The 17,952-nt window shown below is 42.4% G+C and overlaps 1 protein-coding gene across 3 annotated transcripts in view; it reads right to left on the bottom strand.

The window, feature by feature from the left end:
- CACNA1C (calcium voltage-gated channel subunit alpha1 C) overlaps positions 1–17,952 on the bottom strand; it is a 490,567-nt gene that overhangs the window by 86,275 nt on the left and 386,340 nt on the right. For all 3 annotated transcript variants that reach the window (XM_054839051.1, XM_054839061.1, XM_054839042.1), the window contains exons 14-20: positions 16,512–16,719; positions 15,579–15,699; positions 13,510–13,624; positions 12,281–12,401; positions 12,086–12,155; positions 5,410–5,542; positions 3,565–3,694 (exon numbers count right to left, since the gene is read on the bottom strand). In XM_054839051.1, the coding sequence (XP_054695026.1) occupies positions 3,565–3,694; positions 5,410–5,542; positions 12,086–12,155; positions 12,281–12,401; positions 13,510–13,624; positions 15,579–15,699; positions 16,512–16,719 (898 nt within the window). The remainder of the gene's footprint in view (positions 1–3,564; positions 3,695–5,409; positions 5,543–12,085; positions 12,156–12,280; positions 12,402–13,509; positions 13,625–15,578; positions 15,700–16,511; positions 16,720–17,952) is intronic.

Here is a 17,952-nt window from a genome sequence, read left to right as displayed (position 1 = left end):
ACAAGGGAACAAGGAGGACTATATAGGAAATGGTTTTGTAACGACGTCCTGTTGAATGCATTGAAGGTCCTGCACAGAGGACAAGAAGCATGTTATATGAAATCTTCTCTGAGTTACAATCCTGTGAGGGCTCTAGAGGCAAAATAACATTTTGGTTGTTGTTGTAGGATTTTTTTTTTTTTTTTTAAATCTGATAAAGAACAGACAATTCAAGGGTTTTCCCAAACAGAGTTCCAAACTGAGAACGCAAGGATGCCTGGTGTCTCAGTGGAAAACATGAGATTCCTTCTTATTGACTTCCATTCAGACTTGTTCTGTGACTCTCACAAAGGAAGAAAAGCAAACTGCAAATTGATGCTCTAGCTCTTTTTTTTCCCCTCTATCCTGATTTTCCTGAATTAGGATGAATAACAAAAACTCTGTCAATTGAAGAGAATCCCAGCTTTTGTATTGCAACCACAATTTGGTCAAGGTGCCTAACTTAAATCTTGCATCTTTCTATTGGCATCCTAGATAACAGGCAAGCTGAAACACTCATTATTCCCACAAATTTAGACCTGGTGATGGGGATACCGGTGGCATGCATAGCAGACCACAAAATGAGGCCCTAGAGTGTCACAGAAGGCAACAGCAAGTCTGGAAGTGTAAAGTGATTTTCAAAGTATCACTGACAGAAACGTCTTTCACTGCTGATCAACTGACATCCCACAAAAGCAAATAGGAACTTTGTAATTGACTAATGGGACCAGAATTGAACTCTCTTTGTTTCCAATGTATTCCAATATTCCAAGCCATTTTAGTGTTATCTATACTACAAATGGTGAAAATCAGAAGTATTGTGCCCTTGGATCACTGTTGTTTTAGCTTAACCAAGTTCTAAACCGAAAGGCCAATATATGGAAGCTGTAGAAAGCTGATTATTTGTGAAATTTAAACCTCTACTGCTAAAACACTAATAAACATACAGCAATAAACTGTCCTCTCCCATCCCACAGGTGTTTATTGGATCTCAGTGCCCAAACCCTAATTCAGATTTACAGACGGCTAGATTCTTACAGCTCGGTATGCCATGGGCAATGGGGTAGCTACTGCAAACTACAGGGTTATTTTAGATTGCACTATTTAAGCATGATCCGAATCTGGACTAATTTGCAGAGACTAAATGTCAAATGGGGGGATGTATCACTTACTGCTACTGTGTAATTTAAAATTCTTCAGGTCACTGCTCAATTTTTGACCCCAAGTTGTTCTCGTTTCTTCAAGGCTGTCTTGGGCTCTGTAAATTTTTGCAACTTAGAGAATTCAAAAGTGCCATTTCAAGGATGGACAGATCTCAATTGCATCTTATATTAATATATACATATTATGATTGGAAATGTCCCCTTGCATTGCTGCCTCGTAGGTCCTGACATTTGGTTATTATATCAATGGAATAATTTTATAATCAATGGGTCAGATTCATGGATACTCTTAGGCTGCTTTGCCTGACTCCACCAACATAAAGCAGCCATAAACTTGATTAAAGTGGATGATTAAGCTGTTCCTGCAGCTGCTTTACATCACTAGAGCACTGCAAAGCAGCCAGAGCACACTGGTGGAATCTGGCCCCAAAGCCGCAGCTAATAAAGATATCCCTTATAGATGAAATCATGCCTAATGAAAATGATCACTGCTCCACCTGTGCAGGCAGTACTATTTATCAGCAGGCATATTTATTATCTAAACATGAATTTACTTTAGAATATATTAAAATGAATGAGCACCTTGCCAAGGTGCAAACAGGAGAATATTGTAGGCACATAAAGTCTTAGGACTTGCGTGGGCTTTAAAGGGTGTTTTGGAGGCACTTCCAAAAACTTGCTGCCTGAGCCCTGTGTGACACAAGAAAGATGCAGCCACTAGCCCACCCTGGGACAGAAGCCGTGTTCAAGCCTCTTCACTAGCCCATGCTGGAGGATGTTCTCTCAACTCCTGTCTTCCTGCCCTGGGACAGTTTGTGTCAACAGCAGCACTAGTCTGCATGAGTCCTTGTACACAGGTTAATGCCTGATTATGTTGCCCCACGGTGAAGGCAGAGGCAGTTTGCTTTCAGCTTGCTTTCTTCCTTTCCCTCCCAGGCCTCTGTGTGGGCACAGGGCAGGGCACAATCTTACTGTTCTACTGTTAAAGTGTAAAGGCAGACCACATTTGCAACCCAAACGTCTTGTCAGTGTCCCCTTGTACGATACATTTTAAACATCTGTACCTGCAAAAATTAAACACAGATTTTCATGCAACATCAATGGCTTCAAATAGAGAAGAGAACACTTTGCCCCAAACCTTCAGCTCTTTTATCCAGGACAACCAGCTTTGAGTACTTTTTTTTCCCATTTAAATCGCTCTGCTACCGATTCCGCGGTAGCTTCTGTGGCGTTTCAGAAGTCCATATGCCAGCTGACATCATGCTACAGCGCTAATACATACTGACATACATTTATCCCTACATGATGGGCACACTCAGCTGTGTACAAGTGGGTCACCGGTGACACAGGTTTGACTGTATTATTTAGTACGCTCCTTCAGGACAAAATGCAAAACAGCTCTAAGATAAGCTCAGGAATAAACCTCCATTAACACCTTCTCTGCGTGCACATATGTGTTTAAATACATGATCAGGCCAGGATATTTCAGGGAGGTAGAACACTGAGCATTAAATTAAGGTTTCATTATTAAGCAACAACAAAAAAATTGTCCCACTCTTTAAGCCTAGCAAGCTCTTCCAGCATAAAGGCACCAAAATGCCACTGCAGACAGCAGAGATCAGAAATCTCACATATGACTGCTGACTCTTCTGATTTCTACAATGACCCCAGATTAATGGAAACAACCACTGGCAAAGTTAAGGGAGCACTGAACATTTCAAAAGACTAATAAGAATGGTCAGAAAAGAAGGTGAGAATGTTATCTCTGTGCTGAATGCCTTCCTCTCCTTCCCCCAGGCTGGTGAGGAGAGGAGCACAGCATATTTTCTGAGGATTATCTCAAATTTAATGATAACTTTGCAGCTTGCATTCAAATAGCCTGATTCTAACTTTGATGACACCAATTTCCCCCAGAGTGACTGCATCAAACTCAAGAATGTTACTCTTGATTTACACCAGTGTGAACAAAGTGAAAATCAGGCCCTGGGCTTTTTAGTTCAAAAGAAAGCATGTGGCAGGAGAACAAATGTTCCTAAGGGAACCTGCAAATCCCCAAGATTAGAATTATCTGTATCCCCATCAATGTTTCTACAGACCATTTCTAATGTCTTAATCCCAGGGAACCATAAATTTGCTTCAGCCTCCTGCCCTTCCTTCCTGTACACACGCTTCTGAAATGAACTAGAGGCCAAATTCTGCATTGACTCATGTTCACTGCAAAACCCAGTGATTTCACACACAGCCTAGAAAAGGCACAAATCAGGCAAGAGAGTCACTCCCAAAGCCTCTGATGCAGTCTTTTCTGCCTTTCCTGGCTTCAACTAACGATCTGCTTGTACCACACTTTTAATACACAGCGAGGGAAGGAGGATGGGAAGCATACTTGGTTCCTAAAGGAGAGGTGTCGGACGGGGTCCTCAGCTGCCAGGGAGATGCTGCTGAGCAAGATGAAAAATAGGATCAGGTTGGTGAAAATGTTATCGTTAACGATTCGATGGCAGTGGACACGAAACCTGCAAGAGAAAGGAGAGGCACAACTTTATCTCTCAGAGAACAGCAAGACCTGGGGAACATTCTTCCCTCCTCTTTTGCCAGCAGGACTGTCCCCAGAGGATTGCTCTGCAGAGCAGCTTCCCTCTGCCCCAGCGGCAGGGAGAACGATGGACCCAGGCAGCTGTGCTTGGCCCTGCTGGGTGCTGGGCAGCCTTGGCTCCCCACGTCATGCAGTGACGCACACAGAATGACTGGCTGCCTGCAGGACTCACGCTTGGTGCGTTTGACTGGGGAACAGTCACTCCCTCCTGATAGAGCCTTTTGTGATTTAGATATTGTCTGAAACCTGCAAACCCAAAATTATATCCCTTGCTTTCATTCACAGAAGCATTCCCAATTCATTTAGGGGAAAAAGCAGCAGAAACGGGCTTCAAGGTGGCCATTGTCTTTCTGAGCTGGGGCTGGAGTGTCACTGAGCAGGAGCTATGGGGGATCTACCTTGCTAATAGGGCACATATCTGGCCATATGGATATAGGGCAGGCTGGCATTTGCAAAGGGCTTCTGGGAGGACATCATGCCATGCAGGGCGTCTGTTAAACATCACCCTAATATAAAGTGATTGGTGCTCTTAGTGGGAAACTAGCAAGTAAGGAAGTAGCAGTCTTTCATCAAACAGCAGCATGCTTACTGGAGACCATTACAGCACCTTCCATACGTTGGTATCAGGATATGAGGAGTTAAACCTCATAACAGTCCTATGATAATTCTAGAGGCACTTCATTAATCTATTTAGCTCTACTTTCGGCTGTTAAGCCTCCAAGCCACTATTACAGCAATTTTACAGATGATTGCAGAGGTTAATTTACTTCTTCAACAAGCGACAGTGGGTGGGTGGCAAAGCTGGCATTAGAGTCCATGAGTCCCAATCATCATCAGTCCCCCCCTGTTGCACATACCCAAGGAGAAGCAGCACAAGCCCTGCTGTGGAAACACTGGCTCTGAATTCGGCTGTGCTTTTATAGCCCTGCCTTACTTGGTGCTGGTTTGGAGGACAAGTCCCCAAGGGAGATGTTGGGATACATGGTACTACACAGACCACTGGGCAGTGAGCTCATTTCTGTACCCTTGGAAAGATATATTCCCCTGTGTCACAGCTCAGCTCTCCACTCACAGTACTGGTTTCACACATCTGTGTTGGAAAGACAGGTGGGACACTGTGAAGCTACGTGGCAGGAGCCAAAAGGAAGAGTGCGAGAGAAGAATTATTCCTCTCATCCTCCTCCTCCCTTTTCTTGTATGCTTGTTCTTGACGTGTAGGAATGAGCAGAGACACATGAAGCCCCTACTGGGAGTGGATTTTGGGCAGCCATGAGGACAGGAAGCTCCTACCTCATGCTTGACTGATTGCATGATGGCTTGCCTACAATTTGCACCTGAATATGTTGGGGAATTCCAATTACTGACATGCTTCCAAGTTCCTTATTTCTGAAGCTTTCATGATTTGTGTCTTCAATCAGCCTTGCAGGTCGCATGAACTCCCACTGAATATTGTCAAGGGGCTCCCTACTTTCACAAGGATTTCATGCCAAGGCCTTTAAAGGAGAGACTGGTCAAAGGAGGTCTCTGATATGAACTGCTGGAAGGGAGTTCTGTACCACATAACTTTTGGGGCTCAGCGTGGAAGGGGTACATGCTCTCTGCCTCCTTGTTCCAGCTAAGCAGTCTCTTGAATACCTGTTGTTAGGACTGAAGATGAAAAAAGCACTGGCATCAGGCATGGGCACAGCCTTTTCCTTGAGGTGCAGCTCAGACATCGGGCGAGGCCGAGGGCCGACAGGCATCTCAGGTTCTTCCTCATCTTCCTCTGCTGAAAGAAGCATTTTTGTCTTTTAATGCAAAATATAACCCATTCTGGAGTGCTGGGGCATTTGTCTCTGTCATAACTAGAGCTAAAACCTAAGAATCACTGAAATAAGATAATGAAAGCTTGAGGTTCCTTGTTCACTACTTCTCTCCAAGGCAGCATCTGCTACCCAGTGCTCACCCTGGCAGACATTGGTCTAGCCTCTCTGCAAAAACATTAATGCTGGTAAACCTCACAATGTCCTTTCAGCAGCCTCCTCAGATGCTTTGCTGTCCCTTCTGCAAAAAAAGCTTCTTCTAATGACTGACTTGAATCTTTCTTGCTATGGTCTAAATCCATTATCTATTCTCTTATTTTCCATGGACACAGAAAATAGAGAATTCCCTTCCTCTTGCAGAAGGCTTTTACATGCCTGAGGACCATTATTACGCCTCTGGAAGGATTTCTGGTTCCTACAGCAAAACAACAACAGTCCTACATGAGGTGCTGCTGTGTTTCTTAGGTCTCTGATAATTCTTGCTACTTTCCTCTAGATTATCTGCAGGATTAACCTGCAGTTGAGGTTCTACTGGTGCTGGAGAGCTGGATTATGTCTTACATCTTATAATACTGTCTTCCTGTTTAAATGTCCCTCACAGGCACTTCGTTTCATTACACTCTGGCATTAATTTTCCATCAGTTTCTGATTTGCACAAAGCACAGATTATTTACCACGGAACAGCTGCCTAGTCTTTCACTCTCCTCTTTGCATTTGTGCTGCTGACTATTCCCAAGAGTGGCACTTTGACCTCATCCTTACTGAACTGCATCTTGTTTTCTTCAGGTCATTCCTCCAGTTTATCAAGATCTGTTTTTAGTCCTTTGTAAGGCTCTCCATGGAGCCACTGCCACATCTGGGATTGTGTCTGGCACGTATGCCTCAGAACAAACATGGAGCATGGGCACTTTGACTTATGCCAATCAGAAATTCTTAAAACTGTCCTCTTTCATAATTCAGTGGGGGGAAGACTGAAAGGGTGGGAAGAAAGCTGAGACTCTCGAACCTGATGCCTATGGAGCAGATCTCCAGGCACTGTGCAGATCAGTGAGCACCCACAAGGAAAAAAACACAGAGATGCAGGCTAAGTGGTATGTGAAAGAGAACCTTCCACCTTTGAGCATTTCTTCTACCTGCTGAAGTCAGATGCTGTTCTGTAAAGGACATGAGATCCCAATCCTCTCACTTAATCAGCAAGACAGGAAAAAATATTTAAAGAAAGGAGTCTGACAGGTTAAATGCAACTGATTCATCTTCCAGCCAATGCAAAAGAGGAAAGTCTAGTTAAAAGGTTTATTTTGAGTCCATAAAGACAGATAAATTCCAGGAAGAGCATGTTCCTTTAGGGTCAGGTATGGTACTTGATCTGGTAATGGACACATCAGAAAGAACAGATGAATCAGCACAGACCCTAATCTAGATGTTGGAGACAGGAGACAAGTGGCCTTTTCAATGCATGCCATTATTGCATGCAAATAGGATTCTTTCTTTACACTTCTAGCAGCAAGAGTTCAGCTCAAATTCACTTGATAGATTTTTGAATAGATGTTTGAGCTTGTACATAGAGTTTCTGTTTTTTAAGCCAGTCTATTTTTTAACAGCTCAATTTTATGTTGTAATATATTTTATAATATTCTTTCTACAGGCTTTATTAGTTAAAGAAACTGTTTCAGAAGTACTTTTGTGCATAGTACTTGTAAAATTGGTGTTAATGCTCATATTTATATAATATTACAATACTTTACACTTGCACCTTTTATCTACAGATTTCTGAGTAGGTTGACAATGAGCAAGGTAAGCAAATTCTTTTTCTTCTTTAACAGTCCAGAGTACCAATGCTCATGATCACATAGGATATTTGAGAGCTCTTACTTAAAAAGACTAGTATTCTGAGCCCCTGTTCTGTGCCTTCACTATGAGATCATTCTTTTTCTTTTACTTGGAAGAATGCTTAAAAAAACACTTTCAAATGGATATGGAACAACACCTCTGGAAAATGGACTCTTAGAAGAAGGATTAGCCCCATGAAGACCATAAAGAACACTGTTCCTCTCCTCTTTTTCTTGTGTCTGCCATACAGCAAGAAATATATTAGTGATTCTGGAAACCACACACCTTCAGACTGGAAAACATGCTCAGTTCCTCAGCCACAGATAAAGAATAATGTTCTAAATACTTTTCATTTAGAGTAGGGCCTAGGGCACAGAAGAAAGGAAACACTGAGGCCCAAATACACAAAGAATAACATGATGACAGCCTCAGCTCAGGTCACTACCCAAGCTATCTACCTGCATACAGAAACAGTATGTTGCGCAGTTGCCAGCATTCATAGAAGCAAAGGTCAACGTGGTATTCACAGGTGGGCTAGGCAGCACATCGACTACAATCCCACACTTGTTCTTTGACTGTTTTCTATACCTAAGGCATATTTGTGTTTAAAAAGTGACCCTTCTAGTCAAGCTTGCCACAAAATCATAAAGAAACATGACTCAGAGCTGCCAAGTTCAGAGCTAGGTTTGAACTCTCCTAAAGTTCAAGGGAATTCAAATCTAGGACTGTCATCTTGACTTGTGCTTCATTAGAATGGTGATGCCCTTTGGTTGTGAAGCCATAAACACACACAGGCTACAGTGCAGCATCAGTGAGAAATTCAATGATGAGTGTTTTTTTTTCTTTTTTCTTCCACTGTACAAAGACCAGAACTCTTGTGTAAGGACATTGCTTTGTTTCAAGCTCCCATGAATCATCCCAAGTTTTTACCTTCATCTGACATTCTGAATTCTTTGTCTGTTTCTGTACTAGACTGCAAGACTAGCTCCCTGTCTCCCTATAATAAACATATCATCATAATAATCCTTCTAGTGTACACAAATCTCTGGACGAACTAGTCTGTACTTCCAACAAAGAGGATAGGTGATCTGATGAGCTGCAAGTACACAGAGTATTCCAGGGGCTAAGAGCAACACTGTGTAGCAAATAGAGTCAGAAGAGGTTATTGAGAAAAATGGTTGAGGCAGCAGAAACTAATAGGAGACTGAGTGAGGTAGGTTGAAAGAATAAAGGGAAAACAAATGAAGTGACCGTTTCAAATTGTTTCTGAACACTGGGTTAGGGTGAAGGATGTTTTCAGAAGATGGAGTGGTACACAGCCATGGAAAGGTCACAGGCATGAACAGCTTAAATCATAAACAGAAGATAGGTAGAACCAGCTGACTGCATCTAAGAAGCAATAGGATGTTTCACTCAAAGCACAGCTGAAATGGATCCACGTGCAGGTGAGCAAGAAAAGGTGTGTTCCCCGATGGGCAGTATGAGGCTGCACAGCATCTCCTGTACCACAGCTGGATCGATCAGCAATCAGCAGGAGGACTCGTCAGATGGCCACAAGGGAAATGGACAAGGGTACATATGGGGATTGGGAAATTCTTGTTTGCTAGTGCTGGGGAAAGCCTTGGAGCCTTGTTCCCCAGAACTGACTACACAAGGCAGATGTGACATGCCACATCAGCTCTGAGAGGGTCTTGGTATTTCTAAGCTTTATACAGCAGAATGGAATAGATGCCTATGGTAAACCTGATCTAACAAGGGATTTACAAAACTTTACTGCATCTGAGCCTTACAGTTGACTTCCATGAACTCTGAAAGAAGTGGTCTGTGAGCTGTTAGAGAACAACTTCACAAAGAACTGATAAACAATTCAGGGAATAGGCCTGTTTAGAAATGGTATCATACAATGGTAAATAACCAAGATGCTGTCCCTTTGCATTTCTAATAGGAGTCAGGAGAAAACCTGACCATCCATTCAAATTTCAGGTTCTGTTCAAAAGTATGACAGGCCAGAGACTGGTACCCCAAGGCAGGAGTTAAAAGTGTTTTTACTTAATTTTCTGTGCTCTGATCCTATGCATGGCTGCAGATAAAATGTCCATGACACAAATTGTAGATGTAGTTTTTCTCGTATAGTTCACATGCTGGACTATTTCTAAGCTATCCACAGAAGGTAACTAAAACACAATTCTATTATCAGTAGGCTTAAATTTGATATACAGGTGACTGTACCTTCACTTGAAAAAAAATGTAATGGTCTGCAAATCCAAGCCAGCTGAGAAACTGAACTGTACCAAGCTGTTTTAATTTGTGCTTCTGACTAAAGACTCCCACAAACCCCTTAGCAACTGGGGATGTGTGTCCAGTAAGTGCCTGTGTTTATAGAGGTGCTGGGAAGATTAAAGCCAGAGTGATCTGCCCCAGGTAATGTTAAAACAGTATTGCATGGTGTTGGAACCACACTCCATTCCTGATAAATGGGCTATAAATATGGATGAATACAAGTATAGCAAATGTGGGGATTTTTTTGTACTGAAAATCAAACGCAAGGAACAGTTTTCCATTTCACTTGTCTGAAACCCTTGTCCAACTATTTAAAATGAACTATTGTGTCTTTTTTTACCCCATCACATCAACCTATTATCAGACATTTAGTAGGAATCATGGAATAGAAGAGAATGTAGTTTATTACCCATTACAGCCTGTTACATAATCATAGAAACACAGAAAAGCAGAGCAGGAAAGGATCACCAATGGTCCTCTGGTTCATGCTTCTGCTAAGCCAGGATCAACTAATCGTTATATCTAAGTCTTTTCTGGCAGATAATTTTCTGACCTATTCTTAACAACATTCAGTGATGCTGGGCTTCCACAACCATCTTCATGATCTTTTCTAGCCTCACCATTAGAAAATTCTGCCCTGGTGTGAATCTTGAATCTGTCACTTTCTCATAATGGAGGTAATTCCCCCCCTAACTATAACAGGCTTTTATGCATTTGAAGATGTTTCTCCTGCCTTTTCTAGCTCAAACAACCACAATTCTTTCAATCTTAGTTCTTCCTTCCTACTAGCATTGTTTTCACCATGCTCTTCCACGCTCCTTCCAATTCAACCCCACTTCTCCTAAGCTGGGCACCCAAAATGAGATACGACATCCCAGTTGAAATCTTATCGATAGTGAACAGAATAAAGTAATTGCTTTGCTCTGGTTAGCTTTCATTGGCCAGTTAGAGGAAAACCCATAACTGGACTAAAGGTTCATGTTTCCACTGTTTATAAATCTCACTACTTACCTGCCTTTTGAAAGACAGCAAAATGTTGTTGGCACCTGTTGAGCTTTTGATCACAAGATTCAGATTTTTTTTCTCAAGGACTGTTACCTAACTAGCTGTCACGTAAGATCCTTTATTTGTGAGTTGTTTATTCCTGTCTATGTGTAGAATCTGACACTTTCAATTTTATTTAGACCATTTATCCAGTTCCTCAAGAGCTCTTTGAATTCTAATGCTGCCCTGTCCTTCCTAGCTTCATGTCATCTGCAAATGTAATGAGTGTATTTCCTCTCCCATCATTCAAGTCATTAGCAATGAACTGACCTGAACTCGGGACAGGCCCTTGGGTTGTAGAACCTCACTTGGGCCATCAGTACTTGAGCAACCTGGTCTAGTGGAGGGTGTCCCTGCCCATGGCAGCGGGGGTTGGAACTGGATGATCTTTAAGGTCCATTCCAACCCAAACCATTCTATGATTCTATCATGATAAAGGGTCTGATCAATTTCTCTCCCAATCATCTAGACCATGTTTTTCTAGCTGGCTTATGAGAATGTTATAAAAGACAGTCAGAAGTCTTAGCAAAGCTAAAGAATATGACATCTACTTCTTCTCTCCTGTCTACAAATCTTGTCAGCCCCTTTTAGAAGAAAGTAAGGGTGGTTTGACGTGATTTGTTCTTGGCAAATCTATGTTGGCTGCTAGTCATCTCCTTATCTTGCAGTCATATAGTTTGTTTAATCATTTGTTCCAGCACTTTTCCAAGAATGGAAGTTGAATTGACTAGCTTGTAATTCTTCGGCTCCAACCCCACTCCCCATTCAGGATGTCTTGAAGAAAAACTGCTCTACGTTCTGAGATTTCTTCAACCAATCTTTTAAGTATCTGAGGATGAAGTTAATTAGGTCCAACTGACTTGAAAACTAGCCTAACTAATGATCTAGCTTGTTTTTTCCAATTCTAGGCTAAGATCTTGTGCCTTTAGAATTATGTTAATAATTCATACTATCTTTTTTGATTAGAAAAAAGTACAAAAAGGCATTCAGCACTTTGACTTTCATGAGTATCTGTTGTGAGTCTCCCCTAACTGCTGAGTACTGAAAAAATAGACTGAAAACAAAGTCATATGTATATTTTCATATGCAGAGATTTGTGTATGATTTGATTTGGTTCTCTGTAAAGCTCTGTATTTGGAGATATTTATAGAAAATCAAATCAAATATGACTAATCGGTATAGGGACTGCAAAGGACCAAGTCCACACCTGTGCAAACACATGCAAGTATATCATCCTGTCCCATCATGAAAGCATTACATGGTCAGCATACCTGCCACCACAATTTGGCTGTATGTGCATTAGCAACCAGACCTTCTCTTTGTTAAATCATGGACAAGAGGAAGAAGATACATACCTGGCGCTTCTGTTGTGGGATATGGGCTCTTTTCTTCATTTTCATTGGGCTGATAATCATCCACGTTGATCTGACAGAAATGGAAGGAGACAAAGCAAAGCTTTTATCAGACAAGGCAGAAGGTTTGCATTAGCTCAGAAATCCAAGCTGTTCATGCCACCACTGCACAGAGTGCTGGCTGGCAGCAGACCCTACCTTGGTAGCAGGTGGGGATTCTCCATCAGCAGTGATCGATTTCAGCTCAATTTTCTCCTCCTTTGTCTCCTCCTCCACAGCTGTTTTCTCTATCTCCTGTTTTTTTTCAGGACTAGCAGTCCTAACAATTTTACAAGATAAAAAGCAAAGAATTATAAAGGTGAAAAGCTTTTTCCCTTTCAGGAACTTCATGTGGTACAGCACACACCATGAGAATCATCAGCTAGCTGGTACGTCCATTCTGAGTCCAGCTTACATACCAGTGACTCCACCTTGTCCTCATCTGCAGGCAAAGGCAGAGACTCTGCTCTAATTCTATATAGTATCCTTTTATTTTATAGATTTCTTAATCGCATGTGTTTGCATGTGGGTGGGTGTGCATCTGGAGGAAGTACGTGCTGGTGTGTTTGCACACATGCGTATTCTAGGTCTGTCAGTAGAAATCTCTTTGTTCACCCGATGACAAAGGCATCAACCATTTTCAGCCCATATCCTGTGGACTTCCACTAGGTTGCCTACAAAGTTTTGCCCCTTACTGCTCTCCCAGAGCCAGGGAAAACCTGCTGACTAGCATGCAGGATGAAGCAGAAAGATGTGCGCAAGGGATCCCCTCCAAGCAGCCTGGAAGATAGTGAGTAGAAATAACCAGTAAGGAAAGGCTTTCCCTCTGTTGGCAGCTGGGAATGACAGAGAAGCTCTACATCCAGCTTGTGCCTCCTAAGAGTCTGCAGAAACACTAAAAAAACTGGCAAGAGAAGAACAGCATGTGGCATCAAAAGAGAAGGAAGCTGCTGAATCTTGTCGTGGGAACGACAGTCTGAAAATATGCCTTGTGGTCCAAAGCAATCAGAAGGAAATAGGGAGATTCAAATGGGATTGTAACATTGACACCATGTCACGCTCATTCTCTGCTTATGCCCTGAAAGCTCATCAGTCACCCAGACGTCCTTTCCTCTGCCCACGTCATTGCAACTGTGGGGACTCCCAGCTCATGACATCTTCTTGTCCTTTAGTTTGAATTCTTTTACATAAAACTTTGTATATACATAATTCCATATATAATTCCATTAATCACACATATAATCTATACACACTCACAGAGAAGTTATACATATATATTACATATACACACACACTTACTTGCACATATATACGTGCATAATACGTGTAATTACACTCACAGGAATGCATGCATACGAGTGTAGATAGGTGCATGCAAATGGATTTACCTAGCTAGCTTTTTCCTTTCTTTTTCCTCTTCCTCCTCTTTCTGTGCAGATGTTAAACTCTCAGCATCAGCAAGGTTGTCCACAGCAATGGCCAAAAATACATTCAGCAGGATATCTGTTTGTGTGCTACTTAAAGAAAACGGGCTTTGAAAGCTGCAGAACAACATTATATCAAAGGTTTCTTAATTGAAAATTTTTAGCAACTTGTCATCGGATCTCTTGGATTTTCCAAACTTTCATTTCACACAAATGTTCAGGATGTGTGTATCCAGCATGCACAAACCTACACCTTCCATCCAAATGGCTAACAGACTGTGTGGGGTTTCCAAAATTTCACAACAGAATGACTGATATAAAACACCTAAGTCCAGATTTATATTTTAGTTTCCAACTTCCAAAAAAGAGTCTTGCTTTGTGCAACAAATCCCACTGAAGATAAGGGGAGCACTGAATGCTTTGCATCTTTGACAGCTTAGGTCACTTCTATTAAAGCACTCATATTCAGGAGCCTCATACCATAAGGCACCCAGGCTTTCCAGTTTTGGTCTATGTACTTGAGTTGAACCACCTCATTGCAGGTATTCTCACAGACATGAGTGGATTTTATGGACAGCAAGCATAGCACTCTCATTAGCATTTCTGAGGCAATCAAAAAGAAATTCATTTAGTCTGGGCATTGAAGGGTTGAGCTGATAACTCTGCCATCTCCTAGCAGAGAGTCCATGCATGGCCAGTCATGCCCATGTAGCTGAAGGGCGAGGAATGACAACTGTTTTCTTGTCTTGCCAACCAGTGTTCAGATCTCGTGTTACAAATCTGAACATCAGCTTCTTTTATAAATTTCTTGAGAGTGGGTCTTATTACACCATGATAACTTTTTAGTAAACTCCTGTTCAAGGCTTACTCTGGAAATACAGCCACCCCTCCCTGGGCTCCAAGGTCTAATGGCTCCAAAGTCAGCCAGCATGTAGAGCTGGCTCACATTTTCCTCTGCAGTTCACAAGGAGATCCAAATTGTAGCTTTTTTTAAGCTGTCAGGCAGATGCCTACCTCGACCTTCAGATAAGTGGAATTGCACCATCTCACTTTGAAGAGAGGGCATGCAGGTCAACTGAAATGTCAAATAACAGGGTTTGAGAGATCTGAATTATGAGGAAAGGCCAGAAGAGCTGGGCTGAGACTACAAGGTAGCCTTATAGAAGAACCACTATAAAAAGAAATGTCACCTCTGACACAGGAGGGCCATTTATTAGGGAAGCAGAAACTAAACATGAACAAATTTGGAGCAAACTGAGAACGGAACAGAACCATAGCTCTATGTTATATGCAAATTCCTGTGAAAAGACACTCACAACTTAAACATGCAATGTGCTTTGTACCTCCTGTGATATGTACAGTGCCCTCACTTCACCCTGAAGCCAGAGAGAACTGAAGTAACTTAACACCAGCACAGGCTGGAAGATAACAGAACACGATTTTGTGTTTGAAGAACACACAGATTGCAGTAACTGAAATGGAACACGGTTCCTGTTAGTTTATACATGAATTAATATATGATCTCACATAAATCAATTATGTCAAACATATCTTACTCCTATTACAGCATTTGTATATAGCATATTGTAGATTATACATATTTTTATTCCACATAAGGCTTGGATGAAAGCACATGGAATATATTACTGAAAAGGCAATTGAAGCAAAAATATGCAGTAAGTACAGTAGATACACACAGAGATTAGTTTCTGGAGAAGGCAGGAAAGAAAAACCTATGAGAATTAAGGGGAATGAAAAATAAAAACACTAAGCATGTAAAGATATTAAATAAAAGCTAGCACGCAGAACTGGCACGTAGCTGGCTCTTAAAACTGTTTATATGCCTAAAGTCTTAGCACTAGCTGAAATTAAACAAACTCAGTTTACTTTTGGCAGTGCAAAGCCAAAATTCAGACCTAGGGAAAAGGTAAAAACGTAAGGTATGAAATTCATTATTTTCTGATATAACAAAGTAGTAAAGGGTGGCTTTAAATTCAGCCCCACTTGGAGAAAAGAGTAGCATCAAAGGATACAGTTTCCACAGATGAAGAGGATGATGAAGTAAATACAGACCAACATTCCTGGAAAAGAGGGGCCGCCATAAGCCATGATCCCATCATACATCACCGAATTCCAGTCCTCCCCAGTCAGGATCTAAATGACACATTCCCACCAATAAGGGATACAGTGTTAGACCACACAGAGAATTTGAAAACCCTATTAATACAAAGTAGATATCTACTATCCTAGAGAACACCCCCTCCCCCCAGGATGGTTGGAGACTCTGGCTGTGTCCATCTAGAAAATTAAAAACCCGTGCAGAGGGCCTGTGCTCAAAGTGTAAAAAAACCCCACATGTCCCCTTGAAGATGATGGCTGAAGCCAAACGGCTCTCCCAGACAACTCTGTTCAAGTCTCCCCACCTCTCCCAGGCATTTCCCCCCCACATGTCTGTTGTTTGAGACAGGCTGCACAAGCACTGAAGAAAGCCCTCAGCATATCCCTCCCTGCTACTTTCCTTCACCTTGCATGTGAAATCATGATCCTGATGCTCTTGGTTGATCACTCCTAAAGCTGCAGTCAGCTTTAAGGCCATTTGATTGCTTCTCTGGTGCTGTGAGCAGATATTTGTTCCCAGGTACTGTGGGAGGGGGGCAGGACAGCTGCAGGGTTAAGCTTTGGCATGCAGGTGCTGCCCTTGGACATGGCAATGACCATTCTCTTGTCCCACCCTGCTAAGACCTGGTGGCCTTGCTATACACAGGGGCTTTAGCTTTGGTTCCCCACTTTGGGAGTCAGCACTCCTGTGCTGGCAGCAAAGCATGGCGCCTTGCTCCTGGAGCTGTTAGCGTGATGTCCAGTCTCAGGGACTGTCAGGCTGCAAGGGAAAGGTGGAGAACCTGCTCTCTGTCTCGCCCCGTGTAAAGACAATGTGTTGGCCCCATTGGGACCACTCTTGCCCTTACCTGAAACACAGTGAGGAGGGACTGGGGAAAGTTGTCAAATGTACTCCTCCTGGTCTGCATCTCATCAAAGTTAAACTTGCCCCCAAAGAGCTGCATCCCCAGGAGTGAGAAGATGATAATGAAGAGGAAGAGAAGCAGCAACAGGGAGGCAATGGAGCGGACTGAATTCAGGAGTGAAGCCACAAGGTTACTCAGGGAGTTCCAGTATCTGGGAGAGAAAATAGCAGCAGTTAAAATTCCTTCAATCCAAGACAGGTGCTCATGGACTGCACAGGATATTGGTTCAGGCTGCCTTCTGTGTACAAGCCGGCATTTCCAAACACCCTGTTAAGCAGTGAATCATTGATGTGCTTCCCTAAGATAATGAGACCTACTGCAGCTAATGAGTAATTTTACTACCACACGTGTACATATACAATTCCCTCCACCGCCCACCCCATACGCATACCCAGAAGATTATTGAAGCACTCTCCGTCTAAGGCTCTGCAAATCTTATATCAATATACGGTGATTAGTTCTTGCTGCTTCAGAGAGTTACATTCTAACCAACCTCATTACAACACTCACAGATGTTATGGCAGCCCAAATACCTCACTCCAGAGAATGGCCTGTAATAACTAACAAGAGCAGATGGGGAAACAGTTTGGATTCAAATACAAACTTGCCCAAAATCTGGTGTGTGTGTGTGTGTGTGTGTGTGTATGTGCTTGGGCTCACTCACAGATAGAGGTTGCTAAGATTTCTGGGATTGAGAGGAATGAGAAAGATATTAAAGGTCCTTTTACATGGACCCTAAAAGAGACTCCAGATCTACATCCATAAAGTTCAGAGTTTCCTTTGCTCTTGGAAGAACACTCCATCACTGCTGTTTTGGGTATCAAACTAACTCTACTTCTTCAAACAGACTGCAGAACATTTTGGAAGAGCTTCATTCAAGACAGAGGATGGCTAAGACCTGTTCTCCCTGTGTATTCAGGCTTGTGCCCACATCAGACTGATGTATGATGCAGGGAAAGGATCTTCTTGCCCTTGTGGTCCCACTTAAGGGTTCAAAGAGATGCCAGCAACACGCTCTGATGCAGTGTGTCCGTTTGCTTGCATTCTTTGCCAGCATGCAAAGTAGCCATGTGTTGGAAAAAGGCTTTAGAAAAAATTGCTAAAGAATCCACCGCATCACCCATGAAACAACTTCTAGTTTGGTCTCGCATCTGCTCAACCACTCCTAGTCTACTGCTTAGCTGGTCATGACCACTTCTCTTTTATGCAGTTTGAGTCTGACAGAGCTTTCAGACTGCGCTGAAGATTAGCTGTCATCTTCCAAACATTTTGAATGCACAATACTAGCAAGCTTCAACAACTTCCAGAGACCACCAAGCCAGCAATGTTTGCCTGTGATCTCTCAGTCTTCTAGCACTATCTCTTGTAGCCTACCACCATGCTT

This window comes from Grus americana, chromosome 1 (assembly GCF_028858705.1).
Source record: "Grus americana isolate bGruAme1 chromosome 1, bGruAme1.mat, whole genome shotgun sequence".
In the NCBI taxonomy this organism is placed as follows: Eukaryota; Metazoa; Chordata; class Aves; order Gruiformes; family Gruidae; genus Grus; species Grus americana.
This window is presented reverse-complemented; position numbering and strand designations above follow the sequence as displayed.